General features: G+C 48.0%; 1 protein-coding gene across 1 annotated transcript in view; it reads right to left on the bottom strand.

The window, feature by feature from the left end:
• LOC128773791 (translation initiation factor IF-2-like) overlaps positions 1–6545 on the bottom strand; it is a 189549-nt gene extending 183004 nt beyond the window's left edge. The window contains exon 1 of the mRNA XM_053891380.1: positions 6455–6545. Coding sequence (XP_053747355.1) covers positions 6455–6545 — 91 coding nt within the window. The remainder of the gene's footprint in view (positions 1–6454) is intronic.
• Positions 6546–23118: the final 16573 nt, after the last annotated feature.

The raw sequence follows: 23118 nt of genomic DNA, 5'->3' as shown, positions 1-23118 counted from the left end.
TAAACCTGGTGAAAAGTCCTCTTTGTATGTTTTGATTAGTTGGCAGGTGCCAATCATTTAAAGTACAGGAAAGTGGTGGAAATCCTCCAAACTATGACCGGTGTTAACCAATTTTCACAGCTGGTCTTCGGTAACTAACAAAGCAAGTGAGCTCAGAATCCATCTTGTCTCTTTGGTAACTTCCCAAAGGTCTTCTTGTAAGTTAGAAGCCTAGCTTATTTTAGGACCCCTAAGGGACTTTGTAAGACCTCAGACAGGAAAATAGACCGCCTACGTTTATCATGATAAACTGATATTCCCCTTTCTGAAATACCAGAGGGGTGGTAGGTAGGTGGCAAATTAGACTATTTAATGTGTTTTGCAGTTTTTTCAAATGTGCGTCCTATATGGTGGGAGGAAACAAGGAAAACAGGAAATAAACTAGAGCGGGAGAGGAGCTATTGCCCTGTGATAAAAGTGAAGGTATATTGGGGGGGGGGGGGGGGGGAGGGAGGGGGGCTGTGAGCAGCAGTGATTCCAGCAGGTATCCAGGGCACAAGATCTATGTTCCAAACAATTATTTTTGGTTGCTGACTGGAGGTTGTTGACACGAGTCTGCTTGCACCAAATGCTATCAGTATTCCCCCCAAAACAGCAGACAAAATTTTCATTAAAAGGCAGGAGAAGCCCACCCAGATAGGCTGAACTAATTTGGCAAAAGAGCAAAGGCATTTTAATGGAGAAAGAATATCCTTTTTAACAAATGGTTCTAGAAAATTGGACATCCATATGCAAAAAAATAATAATCTAGCCAGAGACCTTATGCTTTTCACAAAAACTGACTCAAAATGAATCATACATCTAAATGTAAAAAGCAAAACTATAAAACTTCTAGGAGATAACATAGGAGAAAAATCTACGTGACCTTGAGATTAGCAATGAGTTTTTTGTTTTTATTTTAACTTTTTAATGTTTATTTTTGAGAGAGAGCATGAATGAGAGAGAGGGGGAGAGAGGGAGACACAGAATCCGAAGCAGGCTCCAGACTCTGTGCTGTCAGCACAGAGCCTGATGTGGGGCTTGAGCTCACGAACTGGGAGATCATGACCTGAGCCTAAGTCAGATGCTCAACTGACTGAGCCACCCAGGCACCCCAAGGAATGAGTTTTTAGATACAACATCCAAAACATGACCCATGAAAGAAAAAAATTGCTAAGCTGAACTTCATCAAAATTTAAAACATCTGATCTACAAATCCACTGTTAAGAGAATGAAAAGACAAGTGATAGACTGGGAGAAAATATTTGCAAAATCCATATCTAATAAAGGATTGTGTCCAAGATACACAAAGAACTCTCAGAGCTCAACAACAAGAAAACAACCTAATTTAAAAATGGCAACATATCTGGAAATCTCTCACCAAAGAGATATACAAATGGAAAATAAGCATTTGAAAAGATGCTGACATATATCACTAGGAAATTGCACATTAAAAAAAATACCCTCATACATCTATTAAAGTCACCCCCTCGACCCAAAAAATGACAACACCAAATGCTAACAGGTTGAGAAACAACAGGAACTTTTATGCATTGAGGGTGGAATGCAAAATGGTAAGGCCACCTTGGAAGGCAATTTAGTGTTTTCCAAATGCTAGACATAGTCTTACCGTATAATCCAACAATTGTGCTCCTAAGCATTTACCCAACTACATAGAAAACTTATGTCTACACAAAAGGGCACCATACACCATGGGAACTCATAATCTGCAAACACTGAAAGCAGCCAGGATGCCCTTCAGTTGCTGAATGGATAAGATGAACTGTGGAACAGCCTTACAACGGAATATTCTTCAGCAATAAAAAGAAATGAGCTATCAAGCCTTGAAAAGACATGGAGGGACTTCATGAACATATTACTACGTGGAAGAAGCTGATCTGAAAAGGCTTCACGCTATATGATTCCAACTCAGTAACACTCTGGAAAAGGCGAAACTAAAAAGATCTGTGGATGCCAGGGGTTCTGGGGATGAATGGGGAGGGGTAGACAGGTGCAGCACAGGGCATTTTGGGGGCAGTAAAACTATTCCATATTGTAACAGAGGATCCACAGTATTTTACATTTCTCCAAACACTGAGAACCACACGACACGGAGTGAACTCTAATGTTCTGAACTCTAAACTGTGGGTTTCATCGGGGCTCCCGGGTGGCTCGGTCGGTTAAGCATCCAGCTCTTGATCTCAGCTCAGGTCATGATCTCAAGGTTTGTGGGATAGAGCCCCACATCGGGCTCTGCACGGACAGCTTGGAGCCTGCTTAGAATTCTCTCTCCCTCTCTCTCTCTGCCCCTCCCCCGCTGGCTCTCTATCTCTCAAAACAAATACGATACATAAAAAAAAAAAAAAAAGTAATGGGGCACCTGGGTGGCTTAGTTGGTCAAGTGTTCGACTTCAGTTCAGGTTATGATCTCGCAGTTTATGGGTTCGAGCCCCATGTCTGGCTCTGTGCTGAAAGCTCAGAGCCTGGAGCCTGCTTTGGATTCTGTGTCTCCCTCTGTGTCTGCCCCTCCCCTGCTAGTGCTCTATTTCTGTCTCTCAAAAATAAATAAACATTAAAAAAAAAACTTAATGAATCAACGTTAACCATTTTTTTTAAATAAATGAATAAAGAGTAGGAAGAGGTATGAAACTTCTCATCAGACTTCCTGTCCGGTTTTCGTTGACTCCAGTGTCCAATGTCCCCCAGGCTCATCTGACTTTGAAAGATTCCTAACGCGTAGGCAATATTTGTCCCCACGAGCGGCCTGCTCAGAAAGCCCTGAGATTCCAGGACTGACATGCTAAATGTTGCCACGATCCTTCATTGACATTCCTAGAGCATGTCTTAGCTTCGAAGTAAACTATGAAAGGAGCTAAGTTGGAGCACGTGCTGGTGGTAGCACATGACCTGTGACTTGGAAAGGTAGACAGGAACACAGAGGACAAAGCGGTCCATCTCTCGCCATGGATGTGAGATGATGTGTGTTTATTTCAGCACTTATTTATTTTTGAGAGGGACGGAGAGAGAGAGAGCAGGGGAGGGGCAGAGAGAGAGAGAGGGTGACACAGAATCCAAAGCAGGCTGCAGGCTCCAGGCTCTGAGCCATCAGCACAGAGCCAGACAGAGGGCTCGAACTCACAAGCTGTGAGATCATGACCTGAGCTGAAGTCGGAGGCTTAACCGATTGAACCACGCGGGTTCCTTTTTTTAATGTGTTGCTATGGGATGAATTGTGTCCCCCTCCAAAAAAAATTCTATGTAGAAGCCCTTGGCCCCAGTCACACCTTAGAATTGACCCTATTTGGAGATACAGCCTTTAAGTGATAAATACGTTAAACGAAGTCATAAGGGTGGGCCCTTATCCAATGTGCCCGGGGTCCCTATAAGAAAAGTTGATTAGGACACAGACATACACAGAGGGAAGACAGCATGAGGACACTGAGGGAAGTCAGCCATCTACACACCCAGGAGAGAGGCCCCAGGAGGAGCTAATGCCGCTCACACCTTGATCTTGAACTTCCAGCATCCAGGTTTGGGAGAAAATAAACTTCTGTTTAAAGCACCCAGTGTGTGGTGCTCTGTTAGGCCAGCTCCAACAGACCAATGCGTGTGAGTTGCTGGGTTTTCTGTTGATGTTCTTGTGTTCTTGCTGCTGTTGTTTTTCCATCTGGAACGTCGCGTTCAGTTCACATCATTTCGATGCTGACAACACCTCGCAGTTGGTGTGGGGGTCCATGCGGGATATTGGATTTTTTTTAATCTAATCTGCTGTGACGTTAGCTAACACACAGTGTATACGGTGTGCTCTTGGCTTCGGGATTAGATTCCCATGATTCATCGCTTCCATACAAACCCCAGTGCTCATCCCAACAGGTGCCCTCCTCAATGCCCATCACCCATGTCCCTCTCTCCCCTCCGCCCCCCCCCACCCTCAGCTTGTTCTCTATATTTAAGAGTCTCTTACGGTTTGCCTCCCTCTCTGTTTGAAACTATTTGTTCCCCTTCCGGAGGGCAGGGATTTTGATCACCAATATTCAGAGGAGAAGACTAGACCTAAGATAGTAAAGGACAAGTGAGGACATCTGCAACCGTCTCTATGCCTCAGACCTTCTTTAGTAGCTCAGTGAATATTGTTTCTAAATGCTTAATGATGCCCAAAACACATAAAATAATACATAGGATTGCAAAATAACCCGATTATGTTAAAACATAGTTATCAAAAATTTTTTTAGAAATCTCATATGGTCATGCACGTGCTGCTTTCTCATTACTTCCCGTCGTAAGCCGTAGATAGAGGTGGCTCCAAGAACTGCTGTCATTTCAAAACAGTGATGAGAGCAAATCGGCTTCAACTGTAACCTGCTCTAAAAATAGATCAGACTTCTCTTGGTGACAAATTGGTAACAAATTAAAGACACTGTTAAAGCTGCTGTCATTCATCGGAGAAGAATATAGACATTCAGAGTCGTCTGAAATGCTGAATTTCAGCTAGTTAGTGGTTAGCGATCCTCAAACGGCGGATCTTTCTCCCCTTGTAAGTTCATAGACGCCCTGAAATCTGTCCCTGGGATCTTCCCACCTAGGGAGAAAGTGGAATCTTTGTTCCTCTGTTGCCCTTCCGCCTACCCGGATTCATTCATGCCCCACCACGGAACCCTCCCGTGGGAAATGGACCATGGCATTAAGGGGGGGTGAGTTTAAGGGCACACCAAAAACATACTCAAGATAAATAATATTATAATGCCACATTTAAAAAATCAAAATTAATGCAAAAAAAAAAAAAAAGGAACAAACTTCCATGACGAGCAAAATATCAAAATGTAAAATAAAGATGGGATCCAACACTGCCCGGCATACCGTGTCACTTACTGGAAAGGAACACCTACCCAGAAAGGTGAAAGTCCCTGTTTCTGATCTAGAGCATCTGTTCTAGAACAGGACTTAGCAGACCACAGCTCCTACACCTGGGTTCCTATAGCCCACAAGCTAATGTATCCACAATGATACACTTGGAAAAGATCGAAGGGAAAAAGAATAGCGTGATACCTTGTGACATGTGAAAATTCTATGAAATCTGAATCCCGGTTCCCATGAATGAAGTTCCACATGAATGAAGTTCCACAGCAACACAAAAACACCCAATCCTTTACTGCTTACAGCCCAGTAAGGGCACAGTTAACTGACTGATACATACCTGATGGCCCACAAAACGTAAATAACATTGACTGCCTGGAGGGTTCCAGAAAGTTTGCGGACCCTTCTTTCTGAGAGACTGAGTGATTCAAGGCTCCTCATGTAACTTGTTAACTTCTTCCTACGAAATTGTTTGTTTTTATTATAGTGTGTTTTCAAAAAAATTTTCAGAATAAGTTAAATTAAGAAACACCTTTTTTTTCACATTTAAGAAAAAGAAGGAGAACAATGATGATGGAAAAGAAGCCCAGATAGTCTTCGGAAACCAAGCCCTTCCTGTTTGGGGACAGTGGTTGGTTCCAGAAGAGCAGACATGCCAAGCCTGAAGCTTGGGCACAGCCACCCACTTGGGAAGAGGAAAGGTCATCAGAAGTGCGTGAAATGAGTGAAATGAGATGTAACCTTTTTTTTCTCAAATTTTTTAATGTTTACTTATTTTTGAGAGAGAGAGAGCGTGAGCAGGGGAGGGGCAGAGAGAGAGGGAGACACAGAATCTGAAGCAGCCTCCAGGCTCTGAGCAGGGCTTGAACCCTTGAACCCCTGAGCTGAGAGATCATGACCTGAGCCGAAGTCGGACGCTTAACCGACTGAGCTGCCTAGGTGCCCCTTTTAATATTTTTTAGTGTTTATTTGTGAGAGAGAGAAAGAGGGAGGGCAGAGGGAGAGGGAGACACAGAATCTGAAGCAGGCTCCAGGCTCCAAGCTGTCATCACAGAGCCCGACACGGGGCTCGAACCCATGAACCGTGAGATCACGACCTGATCTGAAGTCAGAGGCTTAACTGACTGAGCCATACAGGCACCCCTAGATGTATCCTGATAGCGTGCACACTGGTGAGCAGAGGAAGAGCTGAGATGTTACGAGCACTCTGCTTTTTGTGTCTAACAGAGTTGTCTTACGGTTTTCCCAACACTTTCAAGATGACCTCACTGATCAATCATCATAGCAGCCCATGGACTGGTTACAAGCATATCCATTTTACAGAGGCGGCAAGCTGAGTCTCGGTTAATGGCTGTATCACTTTCCTATCGCTGCTGCAACAAATCACCACATGCCCAGTGGCTTAAAATCAACCCATCATCTGACCATTCTGGAGCTCAGAAGTCCTGAGTGTGGACCACCGTGTGAATATCAGGGCTTTGGTCCTTCCGGATGCCCAGGGGGAGATTCTGTGTTCTTGCCTTTCCCAGTGTCCAGAGCCCGAATTCAGTGGCCCAGGACCTCCTGCAACTCTTGTCCTCACATGACATCATTCCCACCTGCTGTTCCTTCACTTTTCCCTTTCCGGTTCCAAAGATCTTGCCGATTACATTGGGCCAACCTGTATCAGCCATCGCAATCTCTCCATGGCAAGCTTGTTCATTTAGTCACATCTGCAAAGTCCCTTCTGGCATGGGATGGGGCATCTTCACCAGTTCTAGGACGTTAGGTAGTGGGCAGCTATCCGGGCATGGGCTACCTTCTGTCTTCTGCAGAAGACTTGCAGAAGGTCTTAGGGTAAAAGGGAGGCAGAGCGAACTCAAACCCAGCAATTCTCATTCCCACACTCATGGTCTTTCTAACATGAACCTCATTGCCTCTCAATCAGCGAATGATTTCACAGCCCACCCGTCCCCACACCCAAAGCAAGGACAGAAAACCCTGCCCGGGCTTACTCAAAAGTGCACAGGACAGGAAAGAGTTTCAGTTCTCCCCCAAATAACACACAGCTGTCATAGGTACAAAATAACAGGAGATTATAACTTTCAAAAGACTGTTCCTCCCCCTACCTCCCTTTTGGTAACCATATTTTGTTAGAAGAAGTTACGTGCTTTTTTTTTCTCTCTTTGTTTCCACTTCTGCCTTGAGTGTTTAAAACTGGCTATAGAGAACAAGCATGGAGGGAGGCTGGTTTTATAAATAGTCGCTGCACAAACTCATCTCCCACATAGTGAAGCAGGACACCACACTGACAAAACCCAGCAGTTTCAAGAAAGGCACAGGTGAAACCAGATGGAGGTGGGATATTTGCATTTTCCTGCACTGCCTTTGTCATCAAATCTTTTTGATGTTGTTGTTTCTACAACATGAACAGCCACCTGATAAGATCAGACGTCTGTCAGTGAGCATACGCACCCCACAATTCCCCTCCTAATTGTAAACCCAAGAGAAGTGAAAACTTAGGTTCATACAAAAATCTGCACACAAATAGCTTTATGCATAGTTGCCAGAACCTGGAACCACCCAGATGTCCTTCAACAGAACCTGGATAAATGAACTATGTAGACCTGTACGATGGACCACTAATGAGCCCTAACAAGGAGCAAGCTTGAGGCCCGTGATGTGTCTCAAATGTAAATCGCTAAGTAGAAGAAGCCAGTCTCAAAGGCCAACATTCTCCATGATTCCATTTTACCTTTCAGGAAAAGGTAAAATACTGAGATCATTATTTTCTGGGGTTAGGCATGAGGAAAGATATTGACTATGGAGGGCCATGGAGGAATCTGGGGGGGGGGCGTGACCAAGCTGTTCTGTATCTTGATTAGGGTGCTGGTTACATCACTGTAAATGTTGGTCAAAACTCATAGGACTGTATTCTGAAAGGGTGGACTTTATGGAGCACCTGCGTGGCTCAGCAGGTTAAGTGTCCGATTTCGGATTAAGTCCTGATCTCACGGTTCGTGAGTTCGAGCCCCATGGCAGGCTCTGTGCTGACAGCTCAGAGCCTGGAGCCTGCTTTGGATTCCGTGTCTCCCTCTCTCTCTGCCCCTCCCCCACTCACACTCTGTCTCTCTCTCAAAAATAAATAAACATTTTAAAAAATAATAAAAATAAAAGGGTGGACTTTACAATGTGTAAATTACATCTCAAGAAGATTGACTTAGTCTGGGTGGCTCAGTTGATTAAGTGTCCAACTCTTGGTTTTGACTCAGGTCATGATCTCACGGTTGTGAGCCCCACAACAGCTCTGCACTGACAGTGTATAGCCTGTTTGGGATTCTCTCTCTCCTCCACTCTCTGTCCCTCTCCTGTGCACACTCTTTCTCTCACTCTCAAAATAAATAAATAGACTTTAAAAAAAAAGGAAGAAAAAAAGAAAATTGACTTAAAAGACAAAAAAAAGGGTAACTCAGAAGATTCGAGGAATATACCATAAAACTCAATGAAACTAGACCATGGGGCTTTTCTGCAGTACCTATGTAAGGACGTCTTTCTGTTTGTTGTTATTTTAGTTAGATCACAGCCATTTGATAAGATCAGAAATATGTCATGTAAAATTCTTAAAATGTCCCTAAGGGAGTGGGGAAGGGAAAGATCATTTTAATGTACTTCTGAGATAATAATGAGAGTGAGTCACCTTTCTATAAGTGACTATTTCAGATAAAACTCTCCCCCCCCCACCTACCCACGGAAGCCCACACCAGCGCATAGCCATCAATCACTCAGGTGTGGGGCTGACCTGAGCAGACACAGGCTTTCCGGGGAATTGTCTGAGCGGTGGGTAAGAGCGCAGAAGGAAGGAATGCTTTTTAGAACGGGGAATCAAGAAGTGTGCTCCCCAAAGGATGCTTTGCCTTTGCATAGATCCCCTTGGATGACTAAAATAGCTTTTTCAAATGAGTAGATAATTCCAAGGTGGTTTGAATTTTTAGATGTTAATGTTCTACCCAGAAAAAAAGAAGAAAAGAAGAAGAAAAAGAAGAAGAAGAAGGGAAAGTTTCCTAGATGAGCCGAGAATATATTGCTGGTGATCAGCAATCTGTTCCTGATCTTACAGCTGTCTCATTCCACCCTCCACCTCTTCACATGGACTTCTTCCTCGTGTGTGTGTGTGTGTGTGTGTGTGTGCACCAATCTCTCTTTCCCCTAAACGAACACCAGTCATTGGATTTGAGACCTACCCTAACCCAGTATGGCCTTGCCTTAGCTGAATTCCACCTACAAAGACCTTATTTCCAATGAAGGTCATTTTCACAGGTCCCAGGGGTTAGGATTTTTTGGAGGGGATACATTTTAACCCATTACAAACACACATCTAAATGATGCTGCAGATGGGTTTTATAGATGTGAGGAAGGTCCATAATCAACGACTGAGAGCAGGGGAGATTATCCTGGATAATCCGCCTGGGCCTCACGCAATCAGGTAAAAGGTCTTCAGAGCAGGGCTGAGGTTACCCCGAGAAAGAAGAAATTGTTCCTGGGGACAGCGGCTTCTGTCAGTTTCTGAGAGAATTCCAGTCTGCCTTTATTACATGCCCCACAGATTTCAGGCGTGCCTAACCAGCCCCTACAAGGGCATAGGCCAATTCCTTGCAATAGCTCTCTTAGCTTGTGTCCTCTATTAGTTCTGTTTCTCGGGAGGAACGCTGACTGCTCTATCAACATGGAAGAATTGTCTGAATCTATCAGATTTATACACACAGGATCACAGAGCCTATTGGCAGCTACAAACCAAGAAACACAAATTCTTTATCTGCAGCAGTAAATTGCATGAAAATGCTTGTGACGTGCCTTCACTATAATCCAAAATATTGTGGGTGAAGATATCAAGGCACTTATAAAGACAACTAGAAATAAATCATCCTCACAGCTAAAAAATGAAAGTGGTAGTGAATGCGTTCGCAAATGCTGTAACTTGTATTTCTGAGTCACTAGGTTCAGAACACGCGGAACCTTACCTCTTAAAAGTCAACTCGGCATCTTGGTTCTGCCTCAACACTAGTTAGGGTTTTCCCTGCAGCTTTCCCCTGAATATGAGTGTCTGTTGGGATGGGTTGGCAGAAGAGGCAGGACCCAGAGCTTTTCCTAAGAGGAGAGTGGATGATGAGACCCCAAGGGAGGGAGAAAGGAGGGGAGCGGGGGGCGGGATGCAGGAGATGTGGCCAGTGGGCAGAAGGTGAGGGAAGGCCAGACTGAGAAGCCACATGCTGGACGCTACTTTTTTTTTTTTTTTTTTTTGGTGCAAAAAAGGTGGTTTTATTAAAGCACAGGGACAGGACCCGTGAGCTGCCCGGACGATTCTATTTACACGGCTGGGGTTGCTGGAAGAAAGCACTACACACCGGGAGGCTTAAACTACAGACATGGATTTTCTCACAGTTGTGGAGGCTGGAATTCAAGTTCAAGGTGTCAGCAAGGCTGGTCCCTCCTGAGGTCTCTCTCCTTGTCGTGTAGACACCACCTCCTCCCTGTGTCCTCACGTGGTCGCCCCTCTGTGCGTGCATCTGTGTGCTAATCTCTTCTTACAAGGACACCAGCCCTATGGGATCAGGGCCCATCCTACTGACCTCATTTTTACCTTAATCACCTCTTTAAAGACCTTACGCACAAATTCGGTTACGTTCTGAGGTGCTAAGAATTAGGGTTTCCATGTATGACCCTTGTGTGTGTGTGTGGGGGGGGGGCACAATCCAGCCTGTAACATATGGAATGTCCAGAACAGGCAAATCCTTAGAGACAGAAAGCAGATTAGTGGTTGCCAGGGGCCGGGGGAGGAGGCAATGTGGCGGGACTGCTAATGGGCACCGCGTTTCTTTTTGAAGTGAGAAAAATGTTCTGGAACCAGATAATGGTCACACATCCCTGCAAATGTACAAAACCTACTGAACTGTACACGTTGAAAGGATGAATGTATATAATGTGTGTGTGAATTACACACCCATAAAGCTGTTAAAAACTACCCTGACCCCCGACAAACAAAATACCTGAGGGGGCAGAGGTACAAGAAGGGAGGGAGGTAGCGAGGCATCAGGTGTTAAGGATCCGGGGAGAACAGAAAAGTTTCCCTTGCGTCACTTGTTCTTATTAAGGTTTTGGAGGAAGACACCCCCCACCCCAGGATCCCGTGACAGACACTTACACGGGCCCCTTGACCTCACTGTGAATACTCGGGACATGAGCTCTTCCCATGTCAGCCCGCTTACCACGTGGAGTCCTTCTTCACTGGGGCGCGCCCTGTGCCCTGGAGGGAGCTGAGCAGCGTACCAGGCTTCTGGCCACTCCACACCAATGGCATCCCCTCTCCCCAGTCGGCCTCCATTCATTGACAAGGATCCCGAGGGGTGGCGGACAAAATTGCGCTGGTTGGGAGCCCTGAGTCCCCCCAAAAAACATTTAAAAATGAAGAAGGCACGGCTTTGACTTGGACAGGGGTTTCGTGTCCTGCACACCACTGTCGTCTAGGGCGGGATCATGTTTTGGGGGCGTGGAGCCATCCTGTGCATGGTAGGGGGTCTAGCGGCGTTCTCTACTCCCTGGAGGCCAGGAGGACATCCCTCTGCCCAGTCGCAAGATCAAAGCCGTGTGTAGGCATGGCTAGGTGTCCCCTGGGGCACCACTGCCCCTGGTAAGAGCCGCGGCCCTCCACCGGTGGGGGCCGAGGGACCTTCCTTGTTGTGTTCGCGGGGATGAGGCTGACCATATGTTCTCAGTTCCTACCACCCCGTGCCCGCAAGAGACAAGACAGAGCCGGTAGACCTGAGTGTGAGTGTGTGTGTGTGTGTGTGTGTCCCCAGTCAGTGTCCCATGGGCGCCTCGTTCCTTGTCCTTGCCCACCAGGGAAACCGTCTGTCCTTGCTTTTGTGGATTCTAATGGCTACTCTGTCACATACATTATATATATATTTGACCTTCACTTGAGACCAAGCTGCCAAAGATGTATCATTGCGCTCCCTGTGCTGGACCCTGCAGAGCTCAGGAGTCTTGTGGCCACAGGGTTGGGCCTGTCTGTGCCCCCAGCCCCCAGCCCCCAGCTCCCAGCTGCACTGCTGCTCAGAGGCGGCTAGTGGTATCACGAGTGGTTTCAATTTCCCTTCTTTAAGCAGCCTGACAGATGGGTGTGTGTGTGTGTGTGTGTGTGGGTGTGTGTGTGTGCGTGTCGCAGACCGTGGGCCACTGACCATCCTCGGAGACCACACTTCTGGGTACATTGTGGTCCAACTGTATCTTGGCAAGAATGACCCACGGATGAGATGCCTGTCTTTTCAACGAAAACACCCACCAGCTGACGATGCTATCAAAACCGAGGAGGCCGGGGATCTTGAAGTTGCAGGCCTGTAGCACACTTGCAAGTTCAATTACCTCTCAGCTACGATCTCCCCCTCATGTGTGCTTTCGGCATTGTTTGCAAATTAAACAAACCAAGAAAGCCTGTGGGAACCGGGGTGCCCCAGGTGGCTCGGTTGGTTAAGCATCGGCTTTGGCTCAGGTCACGGTCTTGTGGTTTGTGAGTTCGAGCCCCACATGGGGTTCTGTGCTGACAGCTCGGAGCCTGGAACCTGCTTCAGATTCTGTGTCTCCCCCTTCATTTCTGTCCTTCCTCTGCTCGCGCTCTTTCTCTCTCTGTCAAAAATAAGCGTTTTTAAAAATTAAAAAAGAAATTATGTGCCAGTTGGCTGCCAGAACGCCCAAGTTGTCCACAGGCTATCTGAGCAAAGGCTGTGATAAGATCTGGCTCCCGGGAGACTCTCTTCCGGAACAAAGGCGAGTCTCCATGCGGTACTTGCCACAGATAGACGGCCTCTTGAAAACTTGGCGGTGGCCCTGATCTTCTCTGAGTGGACACAGTTCGCCATGGAGACTAGGTCCCTGTTCCCACAGGGAGACTGACATAGAGCACCGTGTCCTGGGAATCTCCCTCCCTCCTACGAGGCCACCTCATGTGACCTCAAAATGACTTCCAGTTTTCCTCATGACACCCTCTGCGTCCCTCAGGGCAGACCCAACGTGGCTTCTATGACATGGCATCATACGGGTTCTTGGCGGTGCCGTGAGTAGGAGCCTGAGACGTAAACACAGACAGGTCCCGGCAATGTTCCTCAGAGTCCCCAGCCTTCGGCAACTCACCTCCTCCGAGTCCGACCGGGTCACGTTAGTGTCTGTCACAGGGGTGCTCCATCAAAGTCCCAGCGACCCGGCTGTTGGTGAAGCCGCGCGCCCGAGCTCTTCCCCGGAAGGCAGGAGACGGGAACGTGGGGAGTCAGGCTGGCCCCCGACAGCCTGCTGGGGGAAGCAGACCCTTCCCACGGCCGCACACGGGCAGGGTGAGGGCAATGACCCCTGGGGACCCTTCGGAGTACACAACGCAGACCGGTGTTCGGTCCAGTGAGCGTGTCTGTGTCTGCCACTTCCACAGAGCCCAGCCCGATCGCACAGTCTGGGAGCAGCACAGAGCCTGGCGAGGCTCCTGCGGACCGACCCCCCAGGCGTGCCCTCCCAGCAGGCCGGTCCTTTCCCACGGGATCAGGGCCCCCGGTTAAGGAAAGCGTTTATTCAACCATGACTGGTATTCACTGCTGTCCTCACACCAGTTACAAGTCAGCTGGGTGGCACTTTCCCAGCAAGGATGCCCTGCAGCCCGCTGACTTAGGGGACCGAGTGCAGAGTAAAACCGGGAGCAGTAGGCCGGTGCTCCAGGGACCCCAGGTCCCTGCCCTTGCCAGCCTCCACCTGGTGTTGGCTCCGATCCCAGCTTCGAGGTGGTGAGGTTCCGGGAGCATGGGGCGGGCTGGCAGGCGCCTGGTTCAGCTGGGCCAGTGTCACCTGATTTGGGCCTGATTTTACCCAGAGCCAATTTAATGATTTACAGGGAGGAGACCTATTGCCAGGCGTCTGCTAGGCCTGCTGTTCGGGAGGACGGGTCAACAGCCCTCTTCCCCTGGTGCGTGGAGGAAAATTCCAGGCGGTGCACACGCAGACTCTGGGTGGGGTCCGGGCCAGGACAGGGTCTCGCTGAGCTGTGCTGGGTGGATGGGCTGAGGGACACCCCTCAGGGGTTGAGGGCTGAGATGACAGCTCAGGTGACTTCCAAGCCTCACTCCCCTTCTGTCTCTCTCTTCCTTTCTCTACGTCTCTCTCCCTCTGGCAAGACTCCGTTAAGGCCTATTTCGCTTGTAACTCTTTTGCATCTAACGTGCGCAGTTCCACAGACATCCCGGACCGCCTAGAAGTTCATTCCCAAGCCAGGATGTGTCTAGGGTCCCCCGGGGGGCGGCCACCACAGGCGCAGTGGACCCTGCAGGCAGGTCCTGGAGCGAGCCCAAGTGCTCCCGCGCCCCCAGCTGGGGCTGGCCGCAGGGGGCTCCCACAGGCCACCCCGTGCAGGCACCTGGGCACCACGGGGACACAACATCGAGGAGCCTGACAGCATGGCTGCAGGCTCAGGCTTGGGCCCTAGGCACGCTGGTGCAGGGACATCAGCCACCCAACCCTGCATGGGGGTGGTTCACGAGCTTTCTCCAAGAAGCTGGAGAAATACATTTGGGCAGGAAACAGTGCTGCAGGTGGGGGAGGGACCCTCTGCATGGGGAGCGGCCAGCTCTGGCAGGGGTGAGTGCGCCTGCCCCCCAGGGAGTGGGCCTCTGCCATCCTCAGGGACCGGGGCGGGGCTGAGGGCGCCTGCTCACCAGGAGGGGATGAGCTGTCTAGAGCACTCAAGTCTCCTGTCCTTTCCTCCTCACCCCTTCCCCCTGCTGCGTGGGTCCCCTATCCCAGTGGAAGTCAGGCAGACGGCAAGGACCCCTCCCCTGGCCCACTGCTCCCTCCTCCGCCGTCCTGCTAGGGGGCCTCAGCGGAGGGACGCGGGGCAGGTGGCGAACAAAGCCGAGTTGGCCACCCAGCCCCAGCCAAACACCACACTTGGGGGATCAGACACTACGGGTTCAAAAGCAGGAGCTGAGACTCAGTTGAGAGGAACAAATACTAAAGCTGAAATGGCTCACGGAGAGGGTTCTCTCTGTCAGGCCGTCTCTCTCCCACTCAGGGAGGAGGAGACACAGGATTTGCACAGAAAGAGGGAAAAGGGGCCAAGGAACATTCCAAGGCAGCGGCCTGAGCGATGCGTGTGGCCAGTTCAGGCGGGAGCGCCTACCTCATTCCCGTCCTACCACTGGGAAAAGTCCAGTGCGCCCAGCGTCTGGCCTTCGTGACCCACGACACCTCTGGCCAGGCAGGCCCTGGACTTCAACACCTCCCACTGTGCCAGGGAGCCACAGCAAGGTCTTGCCAACCAGCAAGGTGAGTGTTCCATCGGACCGAGCCGGCTTCCAGGCTCCTGTTGGCACCCAGTTCTCCTGAGCTAGTTTGACTCGGGCACACAGCGTCCGGCATCCCTGGGCTGTGCAGGATCCGGGTTTAATGTTTTACACCCGCCCACAGACACTGCAGCCAGATACGTGGCTTTGCTACTGCAGAGCGGGGCGGGCGGGTGAAGCAGGTCCTGTAATCCCCCCTGAGCTCCAAGTTCTGTGCTCCCTTTGAGAACAGGGCAGAGGTAATGATAACAGTAGCCTTGGGCACTGGACTTCTGGGAATGCTGCCTCAGACAGGAGGGGCAGAGTTAACGGAGCTCAAAAATGCGCAGGTGCTGGGACGCCTGGCTGGCTCAGTCAGGAGGCCACAGCACTCGTGATCCCGGGTCGTTGAGTTCAAGGGTGTGAAGCCTGCTTTAAAAAACGTGAAAAAATGTCCACGTGCTGACTTAGACTTTCCCTGTCAATTAGATATTTGTGACAGAGTCTGTGCCAGTGGACGGCTGAAGGATTTTTTTCTTCTTCAGCGGATGTGTGGGCTACACCCTTGGAAAGTCATTCAGATTTCAACACTTGAAATTCTTTGAACTGTCAGTTCGGTTGGTCTGATACAAACCTCTTCGCCAGACCTCGCACAAACTTCGCAAGTGGCTATGAAACAAACTACAGAAACGGAGTTATAGGCATGAAGTTGCGTGTTTTATCTGTGCTGCAAATACTTTAGAAAGGAAATACCTGTTGGATCAAATACATTTAAAAAGCAGGGAAAATTTTTGTCAAGGTATGTTTATACTAAAGTCATTGAAAACCGAAACGTGTATGAAAAAGAAGGCCCATTTTTCCTTTCTTTGTAAAAAAAATTTTTTTTTTAACATTTATTTATTTTTGAGAGGCAGAGAGAGACAGAGCATGAGCGGGGAAGGGGCAGAGAGAGGGAGACACAGAATCCGAAGCAGGCTCCAGGCTCTGAGCTATCAGCACAGAGCCGGACGCGGGGCTTGAACCCACGAACCGTGAGATCATGACCTGAGCTGAAGTTGGACACCCAACCAACTGAGCCACTCAGGCGCCCCTGGATAAAATACATTTAAAAAGCAGGGAAAATTTTTGTCAAGGTATGTTTATACTAAAGTCATTGAAAACCAAAACGTGTATGAAAAAGAAGGCCCATTTTTCCTTTCTTTGTAAGAAAAAATTTTAACATTTATTCATTTTTCAGGGACAGAGAGACGCAGAACTCAAGTGGAGGAGGGCAGAGAGGGAGACACAGAATCGGAAGCAGGCTCCAGGTTCCGAACTGTCAGCACAGAACCCGACGCGGGGCTTGAAGCCATGAACCGTGAGATCACGACCTGAGCTGAAGTCGGACGCTTAACCGACTGGGTCACCCAGGCACCTCAACATCCTTTCAAATTTCATTTCCTTACTGGATTTAGATGCTTTAAGAATTCACTTAATACAATTGTAAACTTCTAAGCAATGGGCCATTCCTAAAATAGCATTTCAGTTGATCCTTTGGCAAAAATAAATAAACTTCTGGAGCCACCTGGGTGGCTCAGTGGGTTAAGCATCCGACTTCAGCTCAGGTCATGGTCTCCCGGTCAATGAGTTTGAGCCCCGCATTGGGCTCTGTGCTGACAGCTCAGAGCCTGGAGCCTGCTTTAGATTCTGTGTTTCCCTCTCTCTGCTCCTCTCCCACTCATGCTCTATCTCTGTTTCTCAAAAATGAATAAACGTTAAAACAAAAAAAAAAAAAAGAAAAAAAAATAAACTTTTTTTTAATGTTTATTTTTGAGAGAGAGGAGAGAACACAAGTGGGGGAGGGGCAGAGAGAGAGGGAGACCCAGAATCCCAAGCAGGCTCCAGGCTCCGAGCTGTCAGCACAGAGCCTGACTCGGGGCTCGAACTCACCGACCGTGAGATCATGACCTGAACTGAGGGACACTTATCTGACAGAGCAACCATGGCGCCCCCCAAAAATAAGTAAACTTTAAACAAAAACTCTTAGTTATATAAGTTTAATTCTGTTCAAACAATAATTGAGTTCATTTTACGAATCTACAGGAGAAAACACAAAACAGTAACACACACCCCTGCCTTCTAGAAGCTTATGCTCTAGTAGAAGGCAAACTTACCTCTAATAAAAGTTGTGAGCGATAAATGGTAGAAACAAGAGAGTGTATGTGTGGGAAGTGTGACTGTCTCATAAGAATTCATCTATTTTTCTAATTTTGGACTCTCCCTAGTGGGTGTTCTGAAAGCTCACAGTTCTGTATTCCTTACTTTTGCAAATTGCCCTACTTATAATTTCATTCAATGAAATGCAGAAATACTAAAATTTTTTTAAAAAATCTAGTTTTTAAAGACATGTCTTCTGTGACTTTATGACCTTCACTGGTTCAGACAATTGAGAAAATTATGCGCGTGGAAACATTGAGCTGGCAAATGAGACAATTCCTAATGCAATGCTGGCCTGAAAACAAATATCAAAGTAGCACAAATCCGTGGCACCACATGAAACCTGTCTGTCCATTGTTCCCACGCCTTCACCTGGCTTTCTGGGAGGTTCCGGGGTAGTTTGGTTTCTGTTCACCGTCTCCAGTAATGACCCACACTCCACCTTTTCCCAAGAGTAAAAACAGTGAAGACATCCTTCCTGGCTGCGGCGTTGGAGAGGGTGGGCAGGCCATGGATTTCAGCACCCACATTTTTTGGGAAATGTTTCTTGATCTTTGAGTGTGTAAACACGAGAGTGGGGGAGGGGCAGAGAGTGAAGGAGAGAGAGAGAGAGAGAGAGAGAGAGAGAGAATCCCAAGCAGGCTCCACGTGAAGCCTGATGCTGGGCTTGATCTCACAAACGGTAAGATCGAGACCTGAGCTGAAATCAAGAGTCAGAGGCTTGACCCGCCGAGCCAGCCAGGTGCCCTAGCACCCACATCTTTGTGCTTTGTAGCTGGAGGAGGAAGAGGACCCCCTGACATGCTAGGGACCCTCCTGAGAAGCCCGGCAGGTCCGCCAACGGGACTGTTGCTTCGCTGAGCTGCGGAGACAAGAGCCGGAGGGAAGACGCCGTTTGTCTGGCGGGAGCGGGCCGGTGGAGGCTGATGCATTATTTCACCTCTTCCCGGAAACTTGTAACATCTGGGGGTGTGTTGTCACTCACAGACGTTAGTCTCTGGGGGCACCAGGAGCCAAGCGGTCCATAAACAAATGTGACAGCTGTCATACTTCGTGCCTAGCAAATGGCCACAATGCTCGTGTGTGTCACAGAGCTGGCATCTTACCCGGCAGCAAAGGAGGGAGGCTCGAGGGGCCTGGGGCTGCACCCGTCCACACCGAGTAGCGATCTGGCCCAAACGGTGCCACGTGCCCAGCAAGGAAGCGCTGTCCCCATTTCCGAATCTCCCGTTTCTGTCGGACGACCATCTTCCGGTTACTCAAACTCCATCCCTGTAACCACCTGCGGCGGCTTCTTCCCACCGATCCCCGGCAAATCTAACTCAGACGCCGATTCTCTCCTTCTGCCTTTGCAGGCAGTCTGCCACGTGCCCTTTGACTTCAGCAGACCCCCACCCAGGACCTCATTACCCACAACTGACCCCGGTATGTGAGTCATAATCACCTGTGCCCATGGTCTGCTCTGCCTTGCATCGCAGCGTGTCTCTGTTGTGCGATGGCTTGGGCCTGACCTCCCCGCGTTCCCCAGCGACTCCACTTCCTGACTGCCCGGAACATTGCGCTCAGCCATTTGCACCTTCTCCGACTCCCCGGAACACTGAGGGGCTCCACCGATCTACCGGCCGTACTGTGCCTCGGATGCCAATCGCGATTTTCATCTTGCGTCTTGTTTCTCTGGCTCGGTTGGAAGGTCCGTGGGGCTCTAGCGTGACGTGTCATGCCTGTAGCTGGGCAAGGGGAACGTGTTTCATTTGGAGGAACCGTTTGTCCCAACAGTGAGATGTACTTGGTGGGAATATACAAGGAAGGAGCTATTCCGTTTGCGACTTGGAGAGATGGGTCTGGAAGGATGGGCAAGAGCTTGCCATGGGGGTGAAGGAAGAGAAGACATGTAGTAGGGCGCCCTCCCTAAGGAAAGAAAAAGAAGAAGAAAACCCTCAAGGCAAGCGGCTTACACGCGTGTGTGACAACATCCCTCACGACCTTGTAATATGAGACCACTTCATCAGACTGCACGTTTGTGTGTTCCCACATATGGGAGACAAAGAAGTGGAAAATATGTAAAAAAAAAACTACGCCACATGGAGTTTGGGGCTCAGTTCTTCGGGGACGAGCCCAACTGAGCCAAGTTGCTTCCTGGAAGGAAAAGCCTCGGAGTCACGACTCTCTGTATTCATGACTCTCTGTATGAGACACCTGCTACAATATGGGAGAGAGGCATGATGGGAGATTCCTTTGGAGTCATAGCAGAAGCCAGACGGTGCTTCATCGGCTGCAGGAACACCCTGTGGCTCTGTCCTGCGGTCACTCCCACCTGGGCTTCCGCAGGCTGGAGATGGCACGCTGGCTGTGGGAAGCTGAAGCAAGAAAACTGAGGGCGTTCTTTCTCTTTTGCTTCCCTCTCACATGGTCCAAGTTTGCTCGTTTGCAAATAAGTATTTGACTCTGAACAAGATGGCTTCTGCCTTGTCTTGTCTTCTTGCAGCCAAGTCCTGGCTCAGATCTTCCCTTCGGCCACGAGGTCATCTCGCTGAGTTCACCAAGCCTCACTTTCCACCCAGCCTGTTTCTGCAAGGGCTACTTCACGTCAGATGGCCCCGCAGGACCCTTCGCAGGCATCAGCCTTCCGGGCAACCCCACCTGGACACGGCCAGCTTGTCTGACTTTTTTCTACAGTTCCTGTTTTCCCATTTCATCTTTGTGTCTTCTGTCCCCTGCAGGCACGTAGGCCTTCTGAGGGATGTCTCTTCGTCATGATGGTCACAGGGCTCTGCCTTCTGTTTATTGGCATATCATGAGTCGAAGTGACAATTCTAAAGTGGCTTCTGTGGTTTCAGGGGAAATGGACACTGCTTTGGAGAAAGGTGTGGGGGGAGGGGGAAATAACTTCCCCAAAGATGACAGTCTTTGAGTCCCAAGAATTGGGCTACCTTGGGGACACACCTAGAATAGTTTCACATGAGAGACGGTGGCATGGGTGGGGACACACTCATCTACTTTCGTCCTTCAGCGGCCAGTGCCGGCTGACTGCAGGGATCGCATCAATTTCCACAGCACACTGGCTGTAACACAGCGCTTTAGTGCACACAGTAGGTGCTCAATGAATGAACGCTCACCGTGTGTTTATAACGATTGTTTTGGGGGCCCCCGGGGGGCTCAGTCAGTTAAGTGTCCGACTCAGGTCATGATCTCGCAGTTGGTGAGTTTGAGACAGCTCAGAGCCTGGAGCCTGCTTTGTTTTCTGTGTCTCCCTCTCTCTCTGCCCCTCCCCTGATTGCTCTCTGTCTCTCTCTGTGTCTCAAAAATACTAATGAAAAAAAAATAAAATAAAATGATTGTTTTTAATTTAAAAGTGTTTTCATCTAAAAATAAATTTAATGAATTACCGACACAGGCTACAATGTGGATAAGCCTCAAAAACACGCTGAGTGAAAGAAACCAGAGACAGAAGGTCACATATCGCATGATTTCATTTCTACGAAATGTCCAGAGTAGGTAAATCATTAGAGACAGAAAGCAGATTAATGGTTGCTTGGGGCTGGAGCAAAGGGGGAATGGAATGAGGAGTGGCTGTTTAATGGCTACGAGGTTTCCTTTGGGAATGATGAACACGTCCTGCATCAACATAGAGGAGAAGGTTGCACAACTCTATATATGTACACGGAATTGCATGCTTAAAAAAAACTTTTTATGTTATGTGACTTTCATCTTAACTTCCCCCAAAAGTAAGGAAAAGGTCTCATTAAAGTTTCTAAAATATAAAACTTTCTTTTTGCAAAATAAAACTTACTTAGTATGTGAAAAGGTAGCCAAACATCCCCCCCCCCCCCAAGGAAACTGGGGAAGAAATACACAAGGCTCTCCCACTTGATACTTGGCTTCAGTTTAATTTCAGACACAGCAACACAGCAAAGAGAAACAAACTCCATGCGCCATCAGACCCACTGCAGATATACATCCTACTGTGTGCGCCTTCAGATCCCACCACACATTTGCCAGAACCGTCCTCAGAGCCACACAGCGTGAAACCCCAACACTGACTGCTCGAGCTTCTTGGGGCAAAGAGCCATTATTATCATTTTTTCCTCAATAGAAGCAGTAAATACAATCAACTAATAGAAAAAGCATAAGCAATGCTGGATATTGTTTGTAGCATACTGAAAGCTGCATGAACCTATGGGTTTTAGTGTTCCGGGAAATACAGGTGAGCTGTTGACAAGGAGCCTGCTAGACAAAACCAAGGAGAAGAGATACAAAATGTATCTATAGCAAGGGATGGAATTAGAAAACATTCAAGAGGGAAATATGAGTACTCTGATATTCAACTCTTAAAACGCTACATCTTTCTGCCAGAAGCTGCTTGAAAAAGAATAAAGTAAAGTGCAACAAAAATAACTATTGTAGGGGACAAGGGTGGAGGGGGCAGAGAAGGGAGGGACGCTGAATAAACAGCTCAGATTAGGGAGGCGAAATTTTTGTTGACTGTTAGTTGCTAGTTTTACATTCTAAGGCAGGTGTGAACTACCCCAGGCTTGGGTTAGGTTGGATTTTTGTCTTTAAATTCTGAGGTGTAACTTACATACAGTTAGTGCAATAACACCCAGTGTATTTTATCCAAGTACGCACCTGCATCAGCCACATGAAGACATGGTCTTTTCTAGAAAGGGCCTTCACTCCCCATCTTAGTCAATTCTCCAAAAGAAGTTTGCTAACACTCCTGATTTCTCTCACCTGTTCCTTACTTTTATCTGCACTCATTCAGGTTTTAATGAGGGCTTTTGATTTCCAACGACTCTATGGCAAAATGTTTATTCTAAGTATGGCTGGAAGAATAACTAATGCATTCTCTTCTAGAGTCTCAGGAATCACTTTGCTGTCTTCCAGACACATCTTTTTCCATTAGACCCCTTTGAAAATGTACGCCTCGTGAGTGTGAAATGAGCAGATGTAAAAGAACCCGTAGCCCAGCAGACAGGAGGTAGGAGAGGCGGGTGGAATGTGTAGGTGTATTTTTCCCTCTGCTGCATTTATGTTTCTCCCCGCTTCTCTGCTTAAACAGCTCCAGATCAATAGGAAAAAAAAAAAAAACCCAAATGATGTGCACCCTACGAGGGTGGTTTTTCCTCTCTTACAGAACGTTTTCTAGTTATGTAAAAACATCAGCTCTGAAAAGCATAATGCATTCATTCCCACCAAAAATAGTGCATTAGGGTTTATTAGCATTTGGGAACTTCAAGTAATGGAAAATTGAGCCACATAAAAAGAGACACATGATTAGTACATCTGCATTTAGCACCGTTTTATTAAGCAGCTGCCACTGCCGGTTGACAAGTCAGCCAGACAAGTTGACCTGATTCACCTTCCCTAAAAGCTCCCATGAAAACAAAAAGTTCTCTAAGCGGATCAAAATAGCTATGAAAATAAATAAGATATCTTGCTACAGGTTCAATGGGCTCTAAAAAGGCTTCAGAAGATATTAAATGTTTTAAACAGAAAGGCGGTTAAAAATAGAGAGGAAATGTAAATAAACCAGGTTTTTTTCTTTTCAAGTTATTTTGGGGCTGAAATTTGCAGGTGGAGGAAGATGAGTCAGTAATGCTTAAAACCAATCTTTCCTTCCATTTCGTTTCATTACAGTCTTAATCAAAGGCTGTTCGAAAACCGTCACTGCCCCATGATGTTGGGGTAAATGGTTTGACTATATACTCTCAGGGTCGGTGAC

This window comes from Panthera pardus, unplaced genomic scaffold (genome assembly GCF_024362965.1).
Source record: "Panthera pardus isolate Hobbes unplaced genomic scaffold, ASM2436296v1 HiC_scaffold_27, whole genome shotgun sequence".
NCBI classification, from domain to species: domain Eukaryota; kingdom Metazoa; phylum Chordata; class Mammalia; order Carnivora; family Felidae; genus Panthera; species Panthera pardus.
Note: the sequence above shows the minus strand (reverse complement) of the source record. Positions and strands in the feature narration are given on the sequence as shown.